This window comes from Saccopteryx bilineata, chromosome 1 (genome assembly GCF_036850765.1).
Source record: "Saccopteryx bilineata isolate mSacBil1 chromosome 1, mSacBil1_pri_phased_curated, whole genome shotgun sequence".
In the NCBI taxonomy this organism is placed as follows: domain Eukaryota; kingdom Metazoa; phylum Chordata; class Mammalia; order Chiroptera; family Emballonuridae; genus Saccopteryx; species Saccopteryx bilineata.
In genome coordinates this window covers 208,995,935-209,023,460 of record NC_089490.1, presented here as the reverse complement: position 1 = coordinate 209,023,460, position 27,526 = coordinate 208,995,935, and the positions used below count along the sequence as shown (strand labels likewise).

Below are 27,526 nucleotides of genomic sequence, written 5' to 3'. Positions count from 1 at the left end.
ACACACACACACACACACAACACTAGAAAGCCCGGCGGTCATACGAAATGACTGCTGTTCTAGATATTATAAATTGTAATTAAAATGATTTGTGCAAAGGTGTCTGCTAATTCAAACTGAATTACCCAGGGCAGGTGGCGAGGATGCCCCTTTGCTTAGTGCCCCATGGGGTTTCCCCCTTCTGCTTGCTTAATTGCTTACAGTGCAATGAAGGAAACCACTGGCGGTACATTTCTTAAGAGCCACTGCTAACTCAATAAATAAAGGTGACTTAAATAATAAAATGTTAATTCACATGTCAAAGATCTCTTTGTACACAACATTTCTTGTGTAGATCTTTCCATCATTTTTAAGCTCGCCTTGCAGAGGACCATCAATTATTTTTAATTTTACGTCCGTTCTTTCACGAACTCTTGAACAGGCAACATAAAGTTGACCGTGTCCAAATTCAGGCTCAGGTAAAAGCCAACACGCTTAAGCGTTTGGCCCTGAGACTTATTGATGGTCATAGCAAAGGCAAGTTTTACAGGAAATTGTCTACGTCTCAATTGAAACGGCAACCCTGTTTGAGATGGAGCCAAATCAGTTCTTGGAATGACATGTATTTCACCTTTAGAGGAGCCAGTCAAAGACTTAGCTATTATGACATTATTTTTCAATTGGAGAACCTCTAGTCTTGTACCATTGCAAAGACCCTTTCTGGTGTTAAGATTTCTTAACAGCATAATAATTGCTCCAATCTTTAACCTCAATTTGTGAGGAGGCATGCCAGAAGGCGACAGACTATTTAAAAATTCCTCCTGGTCCAGGCAAGTCAATTGGTTTGTTTCCCATGGACGCAAAAGCAAACGAACTATTAATGGATCGAATGCTATCCATGTACTGTTTGCTATTTGGATGCTGATTAGTCAATAATTTATTCAAGAATGGTGGATAATTCTCAATTAGTGGAACTACAATGTTTCCGTACTTGCAACATTGAGAAAATTCTTTCTTGCAAAGGTCAAATTGATTAGTTTCTAACTTGAGGTTTAAGGACTGACAGTGTTCACATTTAATATTCATGGCACCAGAGGAATGCTCAAAAATTAAAGTTTCTCCGTTTGAAACTGTTTTAATCCTTTTTGCATTTCGGTCAGCATTACTCTGTCGTTTTTTTGCATTTCTCTCCTGCCTTTGTTCAAGGGACTCATTTTGTCGAGATAGGCTTTTTTGTTTTGCATCTGAGGCAAGCCTTGTTTCTCTATGCTCATCAGTCTCATTTTGCCGAGAAAGACGCATTTGCTCTGTGACTGAAGCAAGCCTTGTCTTTCTCTGCTCAGTGGTTTCTTTTTGTCGAGAAAGCCATTTTTGTGTAGCTTTAGCTCCTTTTCTCTCCTCTTCAGTGCTGTATTTTCTAGGAGGCATTCTTAAAAGAAATTATGTTAAGACATAGTTTTTATGTAAAACAGATGATTGCCAATGAAACAAATGTTCACCTTCCCCCTGACACGCTCAATTTGCGTTCAGTCTTAAATTGTTTCAAAAGCAGATGATTGCCAATGCAAACAAATGTTTACCTTCCCCCTGACTCGCTCAATTTGCGTTCAGCCGTGGCAACTTCACCCCATTGGCTAGTACAGTTACGCAAGCAACCAATAAGCTACCGGCGACAAACAGACACTTAAGCCGCATATAATAAAGATATATATATATATATATATATATATATATATATATATATATATTTATTTAAATTTAGTAAGAGGCAGGGAGGCAGAGACAGACTCCACATGTGCCTCAACCTGGATTCACCCAGCAAGCCTTTACCAGGTGATACTCTGCCTGGCTGATCTGCAGCTCTATTGCTTGGCAACTGAGCTATATTTTAGCACCTGAAGCTGTGGCCATGGAGCCATCCTCAGCACCTGGGGTCAACTTTGCTTGAACCATTTGAGCCATGGCTGTGGGAGGGGAAGAGAGAGAGAGAAAAAAAGAGAGAGATGAGGGTGAAGAAGCAGATGGTTGCTTCTCCTGTGTGGCCTGACTGGGAATCGAATCCAGAACTTCTACATGCCTGGCTGATGCTCTACCACTGAGCCAACCAGCCAGGGCCAGAAATTAATATTTTTGATATTGTAGTAATTAGTAAGAAAATTAATAAAAATAAGCTTTCCAAAGTTAATGTATTAAAATTAATTTAAAATATAATTTATTAACATCAATTCTATACTCATACATGAGTTCTTGCGTTATTATTAAAAATTATTCTTTTTTTATTACTTTAAAATATTTTACCCATATCTAGTTTAGGCTTCATCTTTTAGGAATCCAGGTTGGAACTGGACCCAAACTATCTGGATCATGTTTTATTCAACATTTCCTTAAATACATGTTGTAAATTTTTTCCTTTTTAAAAAAATAGTTTTATATATAATTAAATAAATCTATTTAAAATGTACAATTCTATAAATTTTCACAAAATTTTTAATGTTTATTTTATTGATTTTAGAGAGAGGAGGGGGGTGAGAGAGAAAGACAGGAATATCGATCTGTTCCTGTATATGCCCTGATCAGGGATTGGATTGGCGACCTCTGCTTTCCGGATGATGCTCTAACCCAGTGGTCCCCAACCCCCGGGCCATGGACTGGTACCAGTCCATGGGCCATTTGGTACCGGTCCGCAGAGAAAGAATAAATAACTTACATTATTTCTGTTTTATTTATATTTAAGTCTGAACTATGTTTTATTTTTAAAAAATGACCACATTCCTTCTGTTACATCCATCTAAGACTCACTCTTGATGCTTGTCTTGGTCACATGATACATTTATCTGTCCCACCCTAAAGGCTGGTCTGTGAAAATGTTTTCTGACATTAAACTGGTCCATGGCCCAAAAAAGGTTGGAGACCAATGCTCTAACCAACCGAGCTATCTGGTCAGGGTAATTTTGACAAATTTTTATACTACAGTAACTATCAGCATAATCAGTTTATAAAACATTTACCATCATTTCTATAGGATTTTCTTGTGCTCCTTTTAAAATGGTAAAAACTTTTAATTTCAATAATATTTTTACCAGTAGTAGAGAGGGAAACCATGACAGGGTTGTATCAGGGTTTCTCAGCTTAGTGCTGTTGGCATTTTAGACCTGATGGTTCCTTGCTGTGGAGGGGAGGGGTTTACCATGTCTATGGTAGTGTGTTTGGGAGTGTCCCTGTCCTCTTTTTGATGGATGTTAGTAGCTCCTCTAACACCAGCTCCAAGTGTGACAGTAAAAATAGTCTCAGAAAGAACCAGCTCTCCCCAGAGGATGTGATGGGGCAAAGTGCTCTGGTGTAGAATCACTGGGCTGGAAAAAGTCGGTGGGCACTGAGAATGTCCAGCAAAATTAAAATGTTTACAGGACTAGGCTGACTCAGGTTTGTATATTAAATAGATTAAAGATATTATTCTCATTTGGAGAGTACTAAAACTAATGAATAAGGGAAACATTGCTAGCGATTACGAAGATTTTAATGAAAATGTATGCCAACTCTGCATATTGTATGACACTTTACGATAGCTATATCAGTTCATTAATTATAATAGCAGCAATAACACCCAATCGACTATTGTATCCTGGTTTGACAGACGAGGACACTGAGACCTGGAGAGATAAGAGATGTGATCTAGGCCACCACCTAACTGGTATGTGGTAGAGCTGCAGATTTTAGCTCTGAGGACAAGGCTAGTGATATTTTATAAAATCATAATTTTAGTGTGATGAGGGAATTCAGCAGTTACTTAATCCAAGCTCCTATAGTTTGAAACTATGGCTCAAATATCTAAACTTGAGCATGTCTTTGTAATTTTATTCCTATGTCCTTACTGGGAAAAGATCCTTTAACAGTGAGCAAAAGGATATGAAAAAGGTGATCTGTTTTTACTAATATTTAATTTATTTTTTTACATTTTATCTAGGAATGGATTGAAGAATGAGGGTCCTCAGTATATATCACATATTTTAAAAAACATTACTTGTGGTCACTAAAGACTGAATATATTCATATTCATTCATTCAAGAAACATATTTAAATTGTTGCTGTCTCTGCGTGCGATGGTGATGTTAGAACATTCCAGATCAGACCATAGAGAATGTGACAAAGCTAAAATGATGGCAGTGGCAAATACTACTTATCAGAAGAGGGAAGAAGTTGCTGGAAAACCAAAAAAGGAAAACTAGATAATTACATTTTGAGGAACTTAATTTCTGAGTGCCTGACAGAGTCACATTGATAATGTTTCATATGTTAATGTTAAAGATATGTTCCTATGTTAATGTAAAGACTTCTTTTACATTAGGTCAGTCTTTAGGAAACTCGCTCATGGAATAAAGTTTCAATGAGAGATGATGCCTCATTTTTTCTGCTCATGGAGGTATTGACTGGGTTTGTACTTGCCTGTGGTAACAGGTACAGGACCAGCCTCTGGTTGAGTCTGGACCATGCATCCCTTCCTCTCAGTTTGGGCAAATTATATCCATTCGTTTTTTTTTTTTTTTTTTTTTTTTTTTCTGAAGCCGGAAACGGGGAGAGACAGTCAGACAGACTCCCGCATGCGCCCGACCGGGATCCACCCGGCACGCCCACCGGGGCCACGCTCTGCCCAACAGGGGGCGATGCTCTGCCCAACAGGGGGCGATGCTCTGCCCCTCCAGGGGGTCGCTCTGCAGCGACCAGAGCCGAGTTCTAGCACCTGGGGCAGAGGCCAAGGAGCCATCCCCAGCGCCCGGGCCATCTTTGCTCCAATGGAGCCTTGGCTGCGGGAGGGGAAGAGAGAGACAGAGAGGAAGGAGGGGGGGCGGGGTGGAGAAGCAAATGGGCGCTTCTCCTATGTGCCCTGGCCGGGAATCGAACCCGGGTTCCCCGCACACCAGGCCGACGCTCTACCGCTGAGCCAACCGGCCAGGGCCTATATCCATTCGTTTTTAAGGTCCAGGTGAAGTTTTTATTTTCTTGGTGAAAATTTTCTTCTCTGTAGTCCACATGTTTTCTAGCTTCAGATTTCTCTATTTTCTAAAGCTGTTAAAAAATAATGCAATATTTTAGGCATATGAAAAGTATGAAGAATATTATAATGATGTAAAGCCAGTATCCATGGCCACTATCACAGCTGCCTGGCAGTGCAGGTTTGCATTGGATTTGGACAGATGGTAATGAAACAATGGAGCCAAGAACTGGTGGGCCATTACCTTTAATCCTAGCTTGCACCCAGCGGGCAAGTAAAAACACACACTGAGCTCCAAAACCCACTCATTCAGTGCTCACAAAGCCACTGACTTATCTGAGTTCCCTAGAATCAAAGGTTTCTAGCTCACTAGCCTCATTATCCTTTGTTCCCCATCTCTTTCTCCCTGCACAAACTCTGTACAAACAGGCTTCTCCTTCAGCACTCCACCATCTTGGTTGCTTCTCCTGGCCTCCTCTATGTGGCCTTTTCTCTGCTCTCCTTTCTCTGCTCTCTACTCTAATGCTAATCTCAGGAACCCAGAGAGCAAGCTCCCGGTCTGCCCCAATTTATAGTGTAGAAATCCAAACCTTTAATCCAATGTACAAAATAGGGAAGTCTCTAATACAAAGTCACTTATCTGAGGCATGATGGGATTGCACCATCCCACATCAAAAAGGGTGGGAAAGGCTTAGTCCTAACACCAAGCCCCAGGTTACAAGGATCCTGCCTGCCCACAGCCCGCCCCCAACACACATTACTATCACCGGGGCGACGGCTTCCACATGGGCAGCGCCATCTTTAACAAAGTGAGCATAATATATTTTATCTGCCCAACAAATGAACATTCACGTATCCACTACTCAGATTAAGAAAGAAACAGCCGGCCCTGGCGGTTGGCTCAGCGGTAGAGCATCGACCTGGTGTGCAGGAGTCCCGGGTTCGATTCCCGGACAGGGCACACAGGAGAGGCGCCCATCTGCTTCTCCACCCCTCCCCCTCTCCTTCCTCTCTGTCTCTCTCTTCCCCTCCCGCAGCCGAGGCTCCATTGGAGCAAAGATGGCCCAGGCGCTGAGGATGGCTCTGTGGTCTCTGCCTCAGGCGCTATAATGGCTCTGGATGCAACAGAGCGACGCCCCAAGATAGGCAGAGCATCGCCCCCTGGTGGGCATGCCGGGTGGATCCCGGTCGGGTGCATGCGGGAGTCTGTCTGACCGCCTCCCTGTTTCCAGCTTCGGAAAAATGGAAAAAAAAAAAAAGAAAGAAAGAAACAAACAAACAAACAACCAGAGCCTCCCCTGCATTCCTCCGTGGTCCATTCCCTCCCGGCCTTCTCAGAGGGAACTGTTCCCCTCAATTTATTTTACCACTCACATGCGTATGGTATCCTTTTGCATGTTTTGAAACATAAAACAATATAATACTTTTTGTAGTTTTTTGTAGCTGGCTTTATTTCTTCAGCATGGCTTTAGAATTTCTCCAGGTTGATCTGAGTAACCCAGTTCACTGAATTTTGTTACTGTGTTTCTTTGTAAGCATATTGCATATACCACATATGTTCTCCTGTATTTTGGTTATTTATACTGTTTTCAGGTGGTTTCTTCCTATCTGAGACACTGTCCTTGTGAGTGAGCATTCTTATTCAGGTCTCCGTGGGCACATGTGCAGAGATTCTCTCGACCGTAAGCCCAGTGTGGGCATTGCCACGTCTGAGGCCGTGTGCATGTTCAACTTTCCCAGCTGGTGACAAATTGCTGTCCTGGGTGGTCGTGCTGTCTAATGAAGAGAGGTCCTCACTCTCCACATCTTTGCTAACAGTTGATAAACCAGATTTTCAGTTTTTTATTTTTATTTTATTTCTTTTTTGCCAATTAGAGTGGTGTTATAATGTTATTTCAAAGTTTTAAACTTATATTTTCCTGACTGTTAGTTAGGTTGAACATCTTTTTTTATATTTATTGGACATTTGGATTCCCACTTCTGAGAATTTCCTATTTTTATTCTTTATCTACTTACCACTGGGTTGTTTTCCTTGGTTCATTTTATGCAGAGGATGTAAGCATTTTTCTTCTGTGTTCCAGGTATTTTCCCCAGCTTTTGGTTTGACTTTTAACATTCTGCTGTCCTTTGATAAACAATGTAAAAATGAAGTCAAAATTTTTAGCCCTTTGCCTGACCTGTGGTGGCTCAGTGAATAAAGGGTCAACCTAGAACACTGAGGTCACCGGTTCAAAACCCTGGGCTTGCCTAGTCAAGGCACATATGGGAGTTGATGCTTCCTGCTCCTCCTCCCTTCTCTCTCTCCCTCTCTCTCTCTCTCTCTCTCTCTCCTCTTTAAAAAAATGAATAAACAGGATTTTCATCCTTTTTTTAATGTTCTGTGTTCTTTTTCTTTTATTTAAGAAATGCTTTTTATCCTGAGGTCATAAAATAAGATTTTTCTACTGTGTCTTTTCTTTGAAAGTGTGAGATGTGCTGGGCTGTCAGTCAGGCGTTCTGGAACCTGGCCCTCTCAGTGGGACAGTCATCAAAGAGTATATTTAAGGAATATTTGTTAATTCTTTATAGGATTCCCAAATCTGATTATTTCTGTTCCTTCTGCAGGCCTTTCCAGGTGGAGTTTTAATATCACAGGATAACATTCATGGAAAGATAGTCATTTCAATAATAAGAAACATCAGAGTATTATTTTCTTGATCTGTGTTTTCAGAATAAATCTCTTTTAGCCAAGAATTGAAAATGGCTGGACCAAGACACGTTTGATGGGTGTCTGTCATAGCCATGTTTGCTGGAAACTGGATGCAAGAAATCGCCCTGGCGTGGTACCTGCTGACTTCTGCAGTCCACTCGTGTCACTTTAAGGTCCCTATACTGCCTTTGCTTGTCAGTCAAGATCCTGTTTTACTGGCATAACTTGGTCTTGACAGCTTTCTGTTTTTTCCTTCTTTAGCGTCTTGGACAGATATCTTGATTTGTAGTATCATATGAGATAACTTTGTGATTTTTGCTGTGAAATATCATTTGTATTTTCCTGGTTGTTACAGGGAAATTTCAAGCAGACATGGATACCATGTTCTTTTCCTAAAAACTTGATGCACTAGAAACTAAATTAGTTGTTAGTCCACAGGTTCAGTGTTCACAATAATTCTGGCAAGCCCCTTTCCACAAACTGGCATTAGCATCCTCCCACAGTCCCCTATCCTCGCCTCTGAGTGTTAACAGAAACTTCTGCTTCATGTATGGAATTCTCCCTGGGGCACGGGTCCTAGAGGCACCCTGTGACTTGGTCTTCCCTCAGCCACATGGTGGCTTGGGCACTTCCTGTGGGGAAGGTTGTGGACGGGCCTTGTGTGCTATAGTATTTGTCAGGCACTAGGCTGAAAGACAGTATATTCAGACTAGTTCGATAAGCATCATCTGGCTCTGTCTGGTTTTCATCATGTCTACTGATTTATTGAATCCCTGCTCGATGACTGCAAGGCAGGCTCTCCCAGTTGCTGGATTTTCTCAGCTCCAGGTGAGCGTGAGTGTAAGACATAAAGCAGCATGGTCAGTCGAGAATGGGAGAAATGAGGCTGGTGTAGACAGAAACCTTAGTGCAAGACCCAAAGGATATTATTGGCTACTATGAATTTTCTCATATATGATAAAATATTTCTATCTTAATGTCACCAAAATTCTACATTTGGCCCTGGCCAGTTGGCTCAGTGGTAGAGCGTTGGCCTGGTGTGAGGGAGTCCTGGGTTCGATTCCTGTCCAGGGCACACAGGAGAAGCGCCCATCTGCTTCTCCACCACGCCCCCTCTCCTTCCTCTCTGTCTCTCTCTTCCCCTCCCGCAGCCAAGGCTCCATTGGAGCAAAGTTGGCCCGGGCTCTGAGGATGGCTCCAATGGCCTCTGCCTCAGGCACTAGAATGGCTCTGGTTGCAGCGGAGTGCCACCCCAGATGGGCAGTGCATCGCCCCCTGGGGGGCATGCTTGGTGGATCCCGTTCGGGCGCATGTGGGAGTCTGTCTGACTGCCTCCCCGTTTCCAACTTCAGAAAAATACAACAACAACAAAAAATCCTACATTTACCATGTTTTTCGCACCATAACATGCATGGGCATTTTCCCCTCCACTTATGGAGTGAAAAATATGGTATTTTATTAAATATATACTTTAACACATAGTTTGGTTCAGAATATTTTCTTATTTTCTTCCTTAATACCCTAGCTGTGTCTTATGGTCAGGTGCGTCTTATGGAGCAAAAAATATGGTACTTATAAACTTTGCATGAAAATTTGCTCAAGATAGACGTGTGTGTGTGATCTGAGGGATGTATCTTTGTGTCTGATGCTGCTCTCATTTCCTCATCACTCATTTTTTTTATTGATTGGAGAGAGAGAGAGAGAGAGGAGAGACATTCATTTGTTGTTCCACTTAGTTTTGCATTCATTGATTGCTTCCTGTATGTGCCCTGACTGGGAATCGAACCAACAACCTTGGTGTTTGGGATGATGCTCTAACCAATTAAACTAATCTGCTAGGACCTCCTTATTATTCATTTCTAATTGCAAGACTTTCCCCACCTGGTGTTGGTTATGAGCACTTCAACATTGGGAAGATACTTAATAATCTTTTAGCATAATCCAAATTTTCCCTTAGTCCATTTTCTTTGCAGATTATACACGGACCTTTTTCTGAAAAGGAGTTTCCTTTAAAAAGATACTTTTTAACTGAAATCTTGCTATGAGCAGTGTATTTAGTAATTTTGGAAATGGCTGGGTGCTCAGAGGTTTCTCCTTGCTCTGAGCTCTGAGCTCCTCACTCTGTGATGGTGGAAGGTGAAGAGGGAGGAGGATGGAGAGCAGGTGAGGAACAACATTGTACATGCCAAACCACCTAAATGGGATGGTCACTGTAGGAACACCTTCATGAAGCCATATAAGAAAAATTTTCTTCAAGGACAAAGTTTTTCACAATTCTTTTACCCTAATTGACCAACTCTTTTTGTTTGTGTGTTTCTGTCCATATAGATGTAATAATAGAGACATTTTCATATGTTGACTTTTGCAGTTAACATTTTGCCATACTACTATAGTTATCCCATAATTAAATCTCAAATAATATTGAGTCAAGTAGATGTATCTTAATTTTGGAAGTATTCCCTTATTGTGGGCTATTTAGGTCATGCCCACTCTTCAGCTATTACAAATAATGCACATTATTTATTTAGGAAATCCTTACTTGATTTCCCATCAAATAATGCTTTCCAGGGCCTTTTTATGGAAGAAGCCAAGCATTTGCAAAACCACTGATGGTGAAAAATAATGGGATAAATTATTATGGGAAAAGTAGTTATTGTGAAATATTTTATGTCATGTGTAGTTTACCATACTGCTTATAATGATTATTCTTTTTAAATTGTCCTAACATGAATTATAGAAAAAATTCATTTCCCAGCTGGTAGGATTCCAACACTCTAAAATATTCCATCCTTCCTGGCTTTGTGCATAATTTCAAAACTAGAGTATTATTATTATTTTTTTTATTTTTCACCTTAGATAGGATCTTTTTTTCAAAGTTGAGGAGTATTAGCATTTGCCAAAAAACCAAGCATAACTTGGGTGGTGTGTCACTTTGAGAAAAAAGCCATAATTTTGCAATATTTATAGTTTAAATAACAAAAATGTATAATTGTAATATATAATGTATTTAATAAACTAAAAACTAATTATTTAACTTACCTGCTTAGTGACTTCTTTGTTCATCTGTCAGTCGGTTTCTTTTGTTGGTCTTGATATTATTTAACTTGTGTGGAGTGCCGTGAACTAAGATAAGTGAGGGGGAGGGGGAATTCTTTAACTAACCTGCCTATTAATGACTTTTTTGTTGCTGAATTTCATTGGCTAAATCTTCAATTGAAGGTGGGTATTTTGTACACTTCAAGCCCAAGCTAGCACTACTAACTTCACCTGTCAATCTGTTTCTTTTGTTGGTTTTGATATTATTTAACGCTGAGAATAAGGTCTCACTAAAGTACGTAGAAGGAAAAATTATGAGTAAAGCCATTGCTATATTTTTCAGGGTGCTAAAAGTGTCTGGTAATCGGTTCCAGGCACTCCAAATTTCCTGTTCGTAGTGGCACTCTTGATTCTCCAAGCGTCACCTTTCCAGATCCTCAAGCTTTGACCTCAAGTCAACAAACACCTGAGCCCAGATGCTGTCTTGAAATTCTGCAAGTTGCATCTTATGTAAATTAAGATGGCTGCCGCTATTTTTAATGGCGGGAAATGGCACCCATAGCACAGGCCTCACTTATCTCAGTAATGATGGTCAATTAGAAGTCCACGACACCCTAGAACAGTAGATTGGATGATGGTTGCTGTGATTATGTGGTTGGCGATCACAGGGCCCCCAAAGATGCGTACCCCGGGGCATTCCGCTGCTCCCTGCTCCGCCAGCTGGAAGTGAAGTCAAAGATCCCCTAACAGCCTAACCGGAGGTCCCAGAACTAGATGCCCTGTGCCATAGTTCTGTTGTTTTGGCCTACAGACCTCCGGCACGAGTGTCTATACTACAGCTAATGTTTTATCCTTGGCTACTGCACCTGGCCATGCAGGAGACGAGGATGAAATATCCTTCTTGGCATGCGGCCCCATACTTCTCTAGTATCCAGCCGCATGTGGCCACGTGTCATCAAAAATGGCTACACATGTCAGTGCTGACATGTGTGTCATAGGTTCGCCATCACAGATCTAGATAGATGTAAGGTTTTAGATTTGCTTTAAGTGAGGCCCTTGTGGAATAGCCACCTTCACGCATGAGATGGGCTGACACTCAGTTGACCAGAGAAAGTCATGGACAAATGTTCACACATTAGAGCCCATTTGCTTTGTTGCAGCCAGTGTGCAGTTTTGGAATGAGCTTTGTCTTGGTGGGTTAAGGAATGTGTAGAGTAGCTAATCATTTCAACGTTATCACTGGTAACTGTTGAACCAGGGACAAAAAAGTGGGTTTATCATGAGGTTTGCTGGCTCCACAGTGTCTTTATGGTGGTGTGAATTTTTAGTATCCATAGAGATGCTAACACCAGTTGCTGAGTGGCTTCCTTCTGGGTGTGTGTGTGTGTGTGTGTGGTCCTCACCTGAAGCCCTCTGTGCTCCATCCCATCAAAAAGGTTATTGAGGCCCTGGCCAATTAGTTCAGTCAGTGAAGAGCATCATCCTGAAATGATGAAGTTGCGAGTTTGATCCCTGGTCAGGGCACACACGAGAAGCAACCATTGAATGCCCAACTGAGTGGAACAACAAAGGAATGTTTACCTTCCCTTACTTTCTCTCTCCCTTTCTCGCTCTGTCTCTCTAAAAATCAACCAATAAGTAAGAAATTAAGCCCTTGCTAGGTCAGTTGGTTGGAGCACTGTTCCAAAGTGCAGAGGTTGCTGGTTTGATCCCCAGTCAGGACACATACAGGAACAGATGTTCCTCTCTCTATGTTTTTTTCTCCCTGCTTCTCTCTTTAAAAAATTGTTGAAATGCATAAGAATGTGATTTCTTTTGAAATACTTGAATAAGTGGTTGAACTAGAAGTGCTGAGTAGACATACTTTTTGAGGTGCTTTAGATACATGTAACATTTTGATGGATGGGCATAATTTTGGAGGTGCTGTCATCTAAAATTTTTAATTTATGTGATAAGTGACAGTATTTAGAAATTATGTATAATATATATGTATATATGTTTGTATATATTAAAGCTTTGTGCTGACACTCCAATTTTGCTATAGTGTAGAATCAGCTTATGTATTTTTTCCATTTGGGAACAATGAGTCCAAGTGAATTAAACACACCTGAATCATCCTTAAGACTTCAGAAAGACTGTACTTCTTTTTTCTCTTTGTTGATAATGGTATTTAGTATTAGAATTGTAACATGTAAAAATTTGGAAAATACGGAAGTATAGAACAAAATAAAAACTACTTTTAATCTTGTTATCCAGCGATAAATTGCTGCGAATATTTATTCTACTTTATTTCATTCCTTTTCTCTTGTGTCCTCTGTATTTTCTTATTTCCTATTTTTTAAGAATAAGTTCGGAATCATCTTCCATCAAGCATGTCTTGCTTTTCTTTGTTTTTATCATTATCGTTTCCCTATCAGTAAACTCTTTGTAACACTGATTTTGAACATGGCTGTGCCCCATTTCAGATAGTACGTTTTTCTTTTGAATTTTTGCGATTCTCTCTGTTTTATGTTTCAGAGTCTTTCTGTAGGTGCCATTTTCCCCTGTATACCCTTCCCCAAATAAAAGAGCCACTCTTTACTGATGGTCTCATAGGTCCTGATGCTCCTGCAACCTCCCTCCAGGTCGTAAGTCAGATTGTTGTGCCCAGACCTGGTGACTTTGCTGTCTCACTTGTAATATCTGATATGGGTGGATCTGGGCCTGAGTCAGCATCTTCTCTGCTCTTCCTTGTCTTTTTCCTGTCTCTGCCACTGAATTCTGCTGGCTCTATGTCCTGAAGCCCATTGGCCCCTGACAGCCTGCATTCCTGGGTGCAGTGGTCCTGTGGGCATCTGTGCAGAGAGGTGCTTAGGCTAGCCCAGCTGTGTGGATGGAGACCACTATATTTCACCCCCCTTACCGGAAGAGGCTCTGTGGTCAGCGATCCTGCTCCAGGACCTAAGGGTCGGAGTTGGGGATTACTCAGAGACTGATAAGTACTTAATTGGTTTTCTTAATTTCCAGTGCTGTTTCACCTTTGCAGCCTGTGTTGTCACAGATATTTCTGTTGGAAATAGGGAGGGCAATGGAGATTAGTGAGTTGCTTGTCATCCCAGCAGCGAAGTCTGGGCACTGTGAGGCACAGGTCTGATTCAGAGCCCCGTTCAGCCTCAGTAGGCCCTAGGTACTGCTGAAGCTAGCAGTTGGCATTCCCAGATGGAGACAGGTCAGGATGGATGTGTGCATTTCTTCCCTGTTGGAACAGGTCATGGAAACTGGTCCATAGACCACTCAGTTCTAGGCTCACTGTGGCCCCTGTATCACGGGCATTTCCAGCCCTGATATGGAGCCAGGGGGCCTGTGATGGGCCATGCCAGCACCCGTATTTGACTGTATGTGTACAGCTAGTGAGTTGACTCTGATAGGAGAGGGGCTAAGGTTTGTAGAACCTGCTTATGCTCTTCTTTTTTTTTTTTTTTTATTTTTTTTTTATTTTATTTTATTTTTTTATTTATTGATTGATTTTTAGAGAGAGAGAAGTGAGAGAGAAAGAGAGAGAGAGAGAGAGAGAAAGAGAGAAGGGGGAGGAGCAGGAAGCATCAACTCCCATATGTGCCTTGACCAGGCAAGCCCAGGGTTTCGAACCGGCAACCTCAGTGTTCCAGGTCGACGCTTTATCCCACTGCGCCACCACAGGTCAGGCTGCTTATGCTCTTTGATTTATCCCTTGTAGCATGACTGTTTTGCATTTGCACCTCAAACAATACTCTTGACATTTCTCAGAGTTCATTTTCCTTTTCTTTCAGAAGAGGACATGAAGCCTAGAGATAGGTTTACGAGTGTTCTTCTAACAGCTAGTAAGGGGTCCAGCTGGGATGAAAACTTGCCCCTCCTCACACTGGCCAAGGAATTTTCCCCACACTGGACCAATGCTTAAACCAAACCAGTGAGTCACTTCCTTTCCAGAAGACAGTCTCCCTGCGGTGGATTTATGCCTTGCTTTATAACACTTACCCATTTGACAGGCTTCTGAACCACAATGGCCCCACTTTTAAGACACATCAACAATGGCCCACTTGATTTCCCTGCATGCCAGTATGCCTTCAGTGTGTCCGAGTAATTGCAGTGTGTGTTTAAGGGTTATTCTTAGTGCTCAGCCTCCTCCGGTTCACTCCCGTCAGCATGACTCGTTACTCCTAAGGGTGGTGGTTAAGTAGGGTAGCCATTTGAGGAAAGTGTCACCTTTAAATGGGACATACTTGATATAGAATAAATGAGTAAAACAAATGAAGTAATTAGGAAAGGGAAATTAAATAGGTAAATAAGATGTTTGAAGTCAGGGTTGGAAAGAGTGATAAAGATATTTGCAAATTTGATAGTGTCACCTGAAATCTGACAGGTGACTAATGATGAAGCATTAAAACAACTGTAGACCTTGGTCACTGTCTGCAGGTGGGAGTCTGGGATGTGGAGGGGAGTCACTTGGGTGACTGTAAACCCAGCCAGCTGATGAGCAGTGGGGTCTTTACAACACTGGCTGGCACCGGTGCTGCCTTATGCCCCTGGTTTAATCTGCTGAGGGAATGAAGATGGAAATCCCTGGGACATGTCATTCTTTTTCTTTTTCTTTTTTTTTTTTTTTTTGTATTTTTCTGAAGTTGGAAATGGGGAGGCAGTCAGACAGACTCCTACATGCGCCCGACCAGGATCCACCCGGCATGCCCACCAGGGGGCGATGCTCTGCCCATCTGGGGCTTCACTCTGTTGCAACCAGAGCCATTCTAACGCCTGAGGCAGAGGCCATAGAGCCATCCTCAGTGCTCGGGCCAACTTTGCTCCAATGGAGCCTTGGCTGCGGAAGGGGAAGAGAGAGACAGAGAGGAAGGAGAGGGGGCGTGGTGGAGAAGCAGATGGGCGCTTCTCCTGTGTGCCCTGGCCAGGAATCAAACCCAGGACTCCTGCACGCCAGGCCGACGCTCTGCCACTGAGCCATCCAGCCAGGGCTTGACATGTCATTCTTTTTTTTTTTTTTTTTTGTATTTTTCTGAAGCTGGAAACGGGGAGAGACAGTCAGACTCCCGCATGCGCCCGACCTGGATCCACCCGGCACGCCCACCAGGGGCGAAGCTCTGCCCACCAGGGGGCGATGCTCTGCCCCTCCAGAGCGTTGCTCTGCCGCGACCAGAGCCACTCTAGCGCCTGGGGCAGAGGCCAAGTAGCCATCCCCAGTGCCCCGGCCATCTTTGCTGGAGCCTTGGCTGCGGGAGGGGAAGAGAGAGACAGAGAGGAAGGAGGCGGGGGGTGGAGAAGCAAATGGGCGCTTCTCCTGTGTGCCCTGGCCGGGAATCGAACCCGGATCCCCCGCACGCCAGGCCAATGCTCTACCGCCAAGCCCACTGGCCAGGGCCTTGACATGTCATTCTTGATGGACTATTATGCATGTTGCAGGCCGATGGTTCCATGTTAGTGCTTCTTTTTTTTATTTCTGAGTTTCACCGTGTTTGCTGCAGTGAGGTTTGTCTTTTAATGGAGGACTTCAGGTAAAGGCCTATGGGCAGGGTTCTGAAGGGGGCAAGGCCTTGGATCTTCCTTGGGGTATCGAATTGGCTTCTATCTTGGTGCTCCAGCCACTGGGGCCCAAAGTGGCTGCCTGTGGTGGGACCGTGCGCTGATGCTAGTTGGAGTACGTCTCGGGAGTTACATGCTACTCAGATCACAGAGAGCTGAAAACCAGAGGGCTTCGCACTGAGCATAGTGTGTGCTCCAGGTAAACTGACGGGGTTGTAACCATGAGCCCCCACAGAGGAGGAGACCTGTTGGGGATTGCAGGCACGTGCCCCTCACACCGTCCTGTCTGCCTGTCCGTGAGGACAGCAGTCTCCCTGAGGAGCTCTGTTGTCTGGTCTGCCCCCACAGTGTGTCTAGATGCTTCCTTTTAAAGGAGAATGAAATGTTGAAATATTACATTACCCTAAGAAAAATAGCTAAAAGTAATCATGAAAAGCCATTATATTTTATTTATTCTTGAAAAACCTCTGAATTGCAAAATAACAAACTAGTTTTGGCTAATAGAAGTGGAGAGAAAGAAAATGTCACCTTAATGATAGATTGAATACTTTTAAAAATAAATATTTCTAATGTTATTCCTGTTATTTGATATATTTAAAAGAGAAAGTTAAATCCCTCTTCATATTACAATTACAGTAATTTTAGACTTGCCATCAAATCATTTAACAGCAAATAGTTTTAGAAAAAAGTCAAAAGCAACACTTAACAATCACTTGAAATGAATAATCAAGTCATAGGTTCACCATCACGGGGTTAGACTGTTTCAGAATTTGCCACTTAGAATCTGTTCAAGAGAGATCCTTTGTTAAAAAATGAATGGTTGCCTGACCAGGCAGTGGCACAGTAGATAGAATGTCAACATGGGATGCCAAGGACCCAGGTTCAAAACCCTGAGGTCGCTGGGGTCACCAGCTTGAGCGTGGAATCATAGACATGACTCCATGGTTGCTGGCTTGAGCCCAAGGTCAGTGGCTTGAGCAAGGGGTCAGTGGCTCGCTGGAGCCCCCTGGTCAAGGCACATATGAGAAAGCAATCAATGTACAACTAAAAGTGCCACAACTATGAGTTTCATCCCTCTCTCTTCCTGTCTCTCTCAATCAGTCAGTCAAGTGATAGCAGTATCTCCCAGTCATAGTCCATTTACTGCCTTTGACATGTCAGTCACCATGTTGGGCAGTAGTTTTCAACCACCAGTCCGCCAGAAATTTTGTGCCTGTCTGTGAAAGAGTTAACCACCCCGATATCTTGTGAAGATTATAAAACCACTGATGTAGGGTTCTTTATGTCACCTCGTGGTTTTAAGGATTCATATGTTGCCTGGGTCATCTGACCTGCACCTGGGAAAACTAGGGTCCAGCTACTGCTATTTCTGATGTCCCTGCTCTGGCTCCTGCTGCCAAGACTGTCACTGCTTACCATCTTTTTCCTCTAAAGTGTTTTTTCCAATCCTGCTGAACCAAATGATTGGAAACCTGATGTCAGAGGCCTGAAGTAGCAGGTCATCTGCATCTCTTGTACCTTTTTTAGCAACCAGGATCATTTCAGTTACTATATGCCAATGCGCAGTATAGTAAAGATGACCTTTCTGGTCCATTTCAACCCGAAGTTCTGTTATGGATCTGTTTTCCTGTGTTAATTTTGGAATATGTGCGCTGTTAAAATCTGTTTTATTCTTGATGGCACTTAATGTCCTAGGAATTTATCAAATAATTCTTTGGTGTTTTTGATGAGTGAGACAGTGTGTGAGAGCGATAACGTGGGAGCCTGTATTGTACATGCAGTGGTGAGGATTGATAACGAGGACACGCTGATGCCTCGAATGGTAGTAACAGCCCCCCCTTTCCCCCACTAGAGGAAAAGTGCTCTACGAATTGATCCTGTGGCTTTCTTTTTGGACAATTATTCTTACCTTTTCCTCTAATGTGTTTGTAATGCACTATTTTAGATCTGGTTCAGACTTAGTTCTGTCATCTGACTGTGTCTCCTCTTGTCCCTGCAGGATGACGAGGTGGTGCTGCAGTGCACGGCAGCCACCCACAAGGAGCAGCAGAAACTGTGTTTGGCGGCGGAAGGATTTGGGAACAGACTCTGCTTCCTGGAGTCCACCTCGAATTCCAAGGTGCGGTCAAGCCTTTTGAGGCCGTTCAGATCATGCGGGTTTGCTCGTCACATTGAAGTGGCTTACAGGCACACTAGGCTTTTCTGTGGAACATGTAAACTGAAATGTATGTGAAAAATGTGTTTGCTGTTTATTAGGCTGATTTTGAATTGAGCCCCTACTCTTTACAGATAATTCAGATATGATTGTTTGCAAGAATGGCAAAGTCCTTCTCCTGTGATGTTTATATGCCAGCAGACAAGTAAACAAGTAAATAAGTGACATTATTTCAGAACTAAGGGCTACAGGAAGAGCAGAGTAATGAGCAATGAGGCAAGGACTCACCCTACCACGGAGGGCATAGAGGGAAGGCCTTCCTGGGAGGTGACATTGGAGCAGACAGGATCGAAATTAGGGAATGAGCAGTACTAAGTCTGGGATGTACTGGAAAGAGGAACCAGGTAATTCAAGGCCCCTTAGGGGACCTTGAATATGCTTGCAGGGTGTTCAAGGAATACCTAAGAGACCATAGCGGCTGCAGGGACTTTTGATGGCAGATGAGGTCTCACCTGAGAAGAAGGAGCACCTGCCCAGACAAGGTTAGGAGGTGAGGTTTTCCCCCAGAATGAAGGGAGGCCATTAGAAGAGGTGAGTAATGCCATTTCATGTGGATGGTTCGAGGGCTGTGGCTGTCATGTGGATTGGAGGATTGAGAGAAGAGAGGAAGCCAGGAGACGGGTGGGAAGGTGCTTGCAGGCATGATGGGTCCTCAGACCAGAGCTAGGGTTGGTGGGAAAATGGGGCAGGGGATGTACTTTGGGCACTTACAGATGTGCTGATAGAACCAGCTGTGTAGTGTGACAGGGGAGAGAGGAAATGAAGATGTTGGGAGTAGGAAATCAACCTGAAGACAGTCAATTTAATCTTTTGTGTAGCTCTTTTTTGTTTAGAGTCTTGTGACCTGCATGACCTCATTTAACTGTCACAGTGAGAATGTGCATAGTTGTGGCTGTCATATCCTTTGCCCAGATGGGGAATTGGAAAGCTAAGAGAGGCCAGGTGTGAGGCTGACACGTTCCGGTGATCAGGAGCAGCCCCATTGGCATGGGCTTTTAATGCTTAGACCTCAGCGTCTAGGCAACACATTCCTGGTTCTTTCCTTTAAAACACATCCCTCTTTGGTTATTCTGTGAAATAGTGCTGAGTAGTGTCTACATACGGTTTATTTATCATAATGATTTTTTGCCAAGCGACATTATGAACAATGTCATAGTGGGTAGGAAAGCATGATGCGTTTTATAGCCCTGCTTAGGTTTATGGTTAACTTGACAAATGTTTAGCGTTCCTTCCTCTTGCAAAAATTATTGTGATAAGTATCAGTTGTGAAAATATTCTTCTTAAAAAGGAAATATTGAACATTTCAGTATTTAGCTCTTTCCTGGTGGTCTCTGATGTTTTGCAGTGGCCGAAGCTAGGCAGGCCCTTGGCTGGTTTTGACTTTTTAAGTGACAACGAACACTGACCAGCTGCTGTTCTCTTGGTCTTGTAACTTACTTAGCTGGTTTCCAAAGTGAATGCCCCTTCGGAAGACAATTTGACTTGGGGTGATGAGTATGCAACATAATCAAGTGTCAAAATAACCTGGAGATGTTTTCTCTGAACCTGTGTACCCTGATTTATTAATGTCATCCCATTAAAATTAATAAAAAAAAGAGAATCACATTTAACAAGAGAAAACATGTTATCAATATAATAAAATTTAGATTCAAACAAAACTCTTTCTCTGCACCAAACAAACAAATAAACAAACAAAATACCAGAATGAATGCCCCCTTATCACATCACCTGGGAAACAGAGAGGCATCCATTTCAGCAACTCTGTTTCCAGCAAGAGTACTTGACTAAGTGGTTACTGATGACCTAGTGAACTGACCATTTTAACCATTTTCATTGCTGTCATGCCATCTTATTCTTTACTGGTTTATATGAAAATTTGCAAGTAGGATGAGATATTGAAATTGTTAAGCAGTTGAAGTCCAATAAACCCAATATGAACTTTTTTTTAAAGTTCTTACAATGTACTTTTCTTTTCCCCATTCAGATTTCTTGAAGGTCCCCCACTTTGTCCATTTTCTTTGTGCCTCCCTTTGAGAACTTTGCCTCTGCTCTCCCCAATGTGTGTGTGTCCTGGATTTTGTCCTGTGGGTGATCTTTTGTCCCATTAAGCCTGTCTCATACAGTCCTTCTTCTGGGCTTCTGGGTTGCTGTTTTCTAAATGCCTTGAGTTGTGAGGGGTTTTTTTTGAGTTGTGAGTTTCTTAATGCTTTGTTTATACTTCCAGTGTATTGCCAGTTGGGCTTAATTTTGTGTCATAGCTTTACCACCTTTTTTTCCTGAGTAATCCTTGTGGTAAACTCTCATTTATATACATAAGCATCCGAATTCTTTGAGGACCAGAGTATATCTCCTTTATTTTCTGATTTCTCAGTACTAAACACAGTATCTTGAACTATTAAGTCATCCATAAAATTATTAAGTTTGATTACTAAGAATAATAGGTTAATAATAAAAAAATTAAAGAATAAAATAATAATAATAAAATAAGGAATGATATTAAAATTAAGAGTATTAAGTTTGAAAGGGAACCACTAGTCTTAGGCCAATTATATTTTTTATAAGATAGCCTTAATTTTCTATAATAAGAGTCAGAATTCTAAATTTCAGTTCATGCTTCAAATACATAAGCTTGGGTACGGATTTGTGTCATGTGGATATATCTGGATCTGACTTTCATTGTTATAAAATGGGAGTTGGCCTTTTTCTTTCTCAAATTGGCTTCTCCTGCATTTATTATAAAGTTTGGGACAACAGAATTATCATTGACAGTGAGTAGTCAGTCACTGTAAATTATATATGTGTTCCTGGAAGTTATCCCAGAAATATCTTAAGCTACAGAATCTTTAAATCAAGAGAGGATTTCCTCAGATGACTGGTTCATGATCCAAGTATATTTATTCAGAATGACGTTGGCCTGGAAGAGAATGTTGCTTAATTCCAGCAGAAAATATAAACATTAAATCTGACGATGTTTCTTTTAGTTTATCATCATTCATCCCTATAGGTTTTTACTGTGCACTTTTCATGTGACTGGCTTGTCATTTTTCTTTCTATATTTTTGAAGTGAGAAGTTGGGCTTTTGCTCTTAGGACCCAGTCACATTCAGACAGACCCACCTTGGGTATTTTATTATTTTTTGAAATTTTCAATTATAGTTGACATTCAGAATTTATATTAGATTTAGGTGTATAGCATAGTGGTTGCCATTTATAGAATTTATAAAGTGATCCCTCCAGTAAATGTAGTAATGCCCAACACCATACATAGTTACTACATTAAAATTGACTATTTCCCCTATGCTGTACTTTACACCCCTGGGACTGTTTTATATTACCAATCTGTACTTCTTATTACTTCTTTGTTTTTACCAAGCTTCCCAATTTCCTCTTTTAATCAGGAAACCATCAATTTGTTCTCTGTATATATATGACTCTGTTTCTGTTTTATTAGATTCCACATATAAGTGAAATCTGTGGTATTTGTCTTTCTATGTCTGACTTATTTCACTTAGCATGATATCCTCTAGGTCTATTTATGCTGTTGCAAATGGTAAAATTTCATTCTTTTTTATGACCAGGTAATATTCCAATGAATAAGGTCTACTGGAAAGTTCTGTCCGTTTTTGGAATAAAACAAAATACAAAATTTCCTTACCATCAATAAACTTTATTAAATAATATAATTGTCATCATTATTAATGATTTCTTGCCAGCGTGAGGGCAATTTGTATATCCCATTTTTGAAAAATGTTATATCTTTTGATGCGAAAAATTGAACCAGTGCTTGTTTGATATCTTCTTCATTTTTGAATTTTTTGCCCTTCAAAAAATTTTGTAAGGACAAAAACAAGTGATAGACGGAGGGTGCTAAGTCCGGGGGATATGGTGGATGCGACAGACATGCTTCTGTAGCATTTCTTCCTCGTTGAAATTCGTAAAAATTACAGTGGCATAAATGAACTTTATCAGTAGCCATGGGCACACTATCGCTTCACACATAAGACTAACGTGAATCAACTTTGTTTTAGTTAATTTGCTACGTCAGTATATATACATTAAGTGATAAAAATAGAGAGGCACACATGCGCCAAATAAACGTGCTTACATGTTGAAACTTGTTGTGATAGAAATGGACAGAACTTTCCGGTAGACCTTATATATATATTTCAAAGCTTCAAATACAACAGTAAATAATTTTGACCATGCTTAAGCCACAAAGAAAATCTCAGTAAATTCCAGAGTAGAAATAATACAAGCCTGACTATAATGGAATAAAACTAGAAATTAATTTTCTAAACAAAGGTCAAAAAGACAAAAATTGCATCTACCTAAAAATGGAAAAGCATAGTACTATTAAATAAATTTTGGGTCAAAAGAGAAACATCAAATAAAATTGGAGAATCTCTTGAACCTATGAAAAAAATATATGATCTTTTAGAATACATGGGAACTAACTGAGGAAGTTTTCAGAATAAAATTTTTATCTTTAAATGGATATATTAATAAAAGTTTTAAAAATAATTAAACAACCAAAAAGAAAACTAGAAAAAGAATAATAGAAATAAAAGAAAGCAATATGATAGAATTATTAAAGGTAATAAGGAAATTGATGAATTAATTTAAAATTTTATTCTTTGGAGAAAAATCAGTAGTCAAACCTTGTTAATCAAGAAAAGAGGAAAAAGCACAAATATTATAATATTTAAAGTTATATAAAGTCGAGAGGGATCATTATTAAAACAGGAAAATATTAGGGACCATTTGCTAAATTAAATGCAAGTGTATTTGAAAATCTTTATAAAATGTATCATTTTTTCAGAAAAAATAAGTCTAAATAGAGTAATTATAAGAAAATCAATAAAGTAGTAAATTAATTTCTTGAGAAGAAATGCAAGATCAGAAAACTCTTATTTAAATTATTTAAAAGCATAGCAAAAAGAAGAAAACTTCCAAATTTTATTTTATCAAATGAGTACAACATGGATTACAAAAATCTTAAAAAATTACTTTGGAAAACTGTAACTCAATTTCACTTAATAGTGATACACATATCTGAAATAAAATATTAAAAAAGAAACCAAGGTTGCATTAAAACATGAAATATACATGATGACTGAATGAGGTTTATTCCAGGAATCCAAGAGTGGCTCAATCCCCCAAACTCCAGAAATGTAAGTTTTTATATGAATAGAGCTCTACAGAAAAAAAAATTATTTGGACATCTGTGAATTAAGGACAAGTTACTTGACAAAATTCGAAGCCTATTTGTTTAAAAAATTAATAAGAATTGATGTATAGTTTCTTAACATTATTTTACACATAAACACACACATGCACTTTAGTTTAAGATTCAGCACCTATTTATAGGAAAGATGAGTGGCTAGAATTAGGTATAACTTAAAAGAGGATGTTTGGTATTTCTTCTGGGCATGTGTGTGCTGGAGGTAATTAGACATGGAGACTTCGTTTGGATATGAAGAGGTAAGCTATCCCTTGTTGCAGGTGATTTGATTATACGTATCATATATGTAAGAATCCCAAAAGAGTCCATGGAAAAACTACTGGAAAAATTAGATTTATGAGAGAAATCCACAAAGTAATTGGTTGTATGATCAGTGTATCATCAGCCTTCATATCATATATATATACCAGTTAGAAAGTATATTGAAACTTACACATATATGGAATGACATTGGCACACACACACACGCACACACAAATTCAAGTTTACTTTAAGTTAGCAAGGGGATCAGCAATGGTTGTAGGAAAATTATTTGTCATTAGTCATAAAGTAATTTCTTGAGAAAGAAAATTTATCGAAAACAAAAGGATTCTTGTTTAATGACCTTTGTGCTACAAGAATAGTCTTCTGGTGTTAGTCTTTGTGGACACGGGACAGAGCAAGTAAGAGGGTTTTTAAGATTTGTTTCAGCCCAGCACTTCATTGATTATGTATTTCTGAGACTGGTTCATATCTACTGTATGTATTAAACAAGACTTGACTTAAACAGGCTTCCAAACAAGAAAGTGTGCCTTAAGATAGAAAAATATGAGCTCTTCCTGTTTCTTCCAGTTTCTATAGCATTACTTTAATTAAAAGTATTTCCTCTCATAATGGAACATGACAGAGCAATATTTTATCTTCAGTGACTTTTCATTTCAGGGTATTATTCACCACCATAAATAATGTATTAGGGTATTAATGATGCATAATAGTTGTGATATTCTAGATGAACTGCTCTTCTTATTCAAGTGAGAATTATTGAATAATAAAAATGTCAGTATAAGATAAATGCTGGATGATACAAGAATCGCTTTTAAAATAAACTTTATGGAACATTTTAAACAACAGATGCTTGTTTCTTAGTATGTTCCCCTAACAATTAATTGAATGAGTAAAACATAATTATATGGAGAATAAATATTAAATATTTTTGTTGTTCTGTTCACTTTATTTACTTTTTTGCAAAGAATTTTGGGGAGGGGGCAATCTGGAAGAAAAGAAAGACCAGTGTGATTGGGGAAAAAACCAACCTTCAGTAGCCATATTTGTTTCTCAAAATTTTTGTGCATTAGTTACTATATTATTTCCTTGCTGATACTTTGAAAGAAAAATCAAGTGGCTGGTGGGTGTGGCAGAAAGGAGATAGCCTAATGATGAATGAATGCCCAGTCTATAAAGGGTAAGTGATTGCACACTTAAAATTCTGATAGGACACGAGTTATAAGAAAATGTGTTTGGCAGATAATTATATATTGGCCAGAATGGAACTGTTTGTTAAATTATAACCTATTTGTTGTGTGGAAACAATGTTTCTTAGTGTTTGAAACATGCATGGATGCTTCTGCCCAGTCAGAAAAGGGTGGTGGTACAATAGGACAAAGATGATACAATTGAAATCCCCCAAATAGGAAGCATTTTCTGAAATATGAGAATACTACAGCTCTGATACATATTCGTGTGAGCTAAAGGCTCATTCTTGGAATATTTTAAAGATTTAAAAGAATTCTCATGGTTGTGAAATATGAGCTTCTGATTTCCCATTGTGTTTCGTGACATGACATGAAAATTCAAAACACTGAAATCTGAGAATGGAAAATCTAAAATCTGGAAGCAGTGCCCCCATATTTATACGGTAGATGGAACCAGTGGGAGAAAGACCCACCTGAAGTTTACGAGGTTTACCCCAAACATTGTGGAAAGATTGACAGACATGTTAGTCCATGTCATCTCCTGTTCTCTGAACAAGGGGCTGTTGGTTATGAAAGTGAAATGAATAGCAGTGTTCTTATATGTACTTCCTACACCTCTGTCTCATGGCTCAGACTCCCACCAGTATCCTGGAATCGGTAGGCAAGGGGCTGGTGATGACCTATTGCATTCTGGGAGATGTAGTTCTCACAAATAAGAACTAAAGACACATGCAGAGATAAGGGCATTGTGGGGAAAGCAGGTGGAAACTGCGATTTTGATTCTGGAACATTTGCTGGGGTGACAGAGAGCAGATCCTGGCATGTGGGGGTAGGAGGAGTGGCCAATTCAGATGCTCAGACTGGGGGAAGCAGTGACCGCAAACACTGAGCAGTGCAGCAGGCCACACTCTGCCCCACTTTCCAGCTCTGAGGGTGCAGTGACCCATTGCTCATCAGACATGGCCACAGCACAGGATGGTCAACACAGGGGTGGGCACACTCTTCTTGTAAAAAGCTGGATAATAAATACTTTAGGCTTCCTGGGGCATATGTTCTTTTGTTACAACTCAACTGTGACCTTGACATTGACATGAAAACAGCCAGACAGTGTACAAACTGGTGAACATGGCTCTGTTCCCCAAAACTGTATTTATGGACACTGAAATTTGACTTTATGATTGCATGTGACATAAAACTTTATTTATTCTTCTTATGATATTTTTTTTCAGCCATTAAAAGTGTAGCTGGTGCCTGACCAGGTGGTGGCGCAGTGGATAGAGAATCAGACTGGGATGTGGAGGACCCAGGTTCGAGACCCCGAGGTCGCCAGCTTGAGCGTGGGCTCATCTGGTTTGATCAGAGCTCACCAGCTTGGACCCAAGGTCGCTGGCTCGAGCAAGGGGTTACTCGGTCTGCTGCAGCCCCACGGTCAAGGCACATATGAGAAAGCAATCAATTAACAACTAAGGTGTCACAATGAAAAACTGATGATTGATGCTTCTCATCTCTCTCCATTCCTGTCTGTCTGTCCTTATCTATTCCTCTCTCTGACTCTGTCTCTGTCCCTATAAAAAAAAAAGGGTAGCTGGTGCACTGTATAGAAACAGGCATTGGGCAACATGACAGGGTGCGTCTGTCCCTGGTGTAATGGATGGAAAATAGTATATTCTTAAAGGAGCAGCTAGAGCAAACACAGTAGGCCTGCCTGTGGGTTAGATGTAGAGAGAGTACTTCTGGCTGGAGCTCTTAGTGATGCTTGAGGAAGGTGGATGCATGGCATTTGGGTGGGGCTCCTGGATGGATGGATAGTCATTAAAAATTAATGAATGTGTTTGATGTACGAATGAGTGAAAGACTAAAGGAGAAAAATAATGTAGATAAACAGAGTGTAATATGGAGGGAAGCACTTCATAAAAAGGACGAGGACAAAGAGACCAGAGAAGCATTTGTCCCTGATTGGGAATTCCCAGTTGTCCTGTTGGGGGCGGGGTGGGCCTTCACCACAAGGAACCAGCACAGGTGTGTTTGACAGAGATGTAGAACGCTGGACAGCATTGTTTCACGTTCTACCACCAGCAAAGGTAAACAAAGCTGGACGCTGGTTAAAGTGCGCAGGACAGATTTTAATCCTTAATGTACTATTGCTGCAGGGGAGAGAGTCCAGTGTGAACTGACCTGCACTTTGATTTGTACACAGGTGACTGGGTATTTGAAAGGGAGAGTGACGGAGTAGGGAGGAGGTGGGTAGAGGGTCTTGTAGAGTAAGGGATGTGAAAAAATTAACAAGTGTTGGTCCCTGTAAGTGTGACAAGGCCAGCTGTGTTGGTCAGTTGGCAGTTATCAGAAGTTAGGATTTATCCTCGTAGGATACTGGG

General features: G+C 40.8%; 1 protein-coding gene across 1 annotated transcript in view; it reads left to right on the top strand.

Moving 5' to 3' along the window:
• Positions 1-27,526, top strand: part of LOC136319453 (ryanodine receptor 2-like) — a 209,006-nt gene that overhangs the window by 117,876 nt on the left and 63,604 nt on the right. Inside the window, exon 2 of the mRNA XM_066252710.1 lies at positions 18,244-18,363. Coding sequence (XP_066108807.1) covers positions 18,244-18,363 — 120 coding nt within the window. The remainder of the gene's footprint in view (positions 1-18,243; positions 18,364-27,526) is intronic.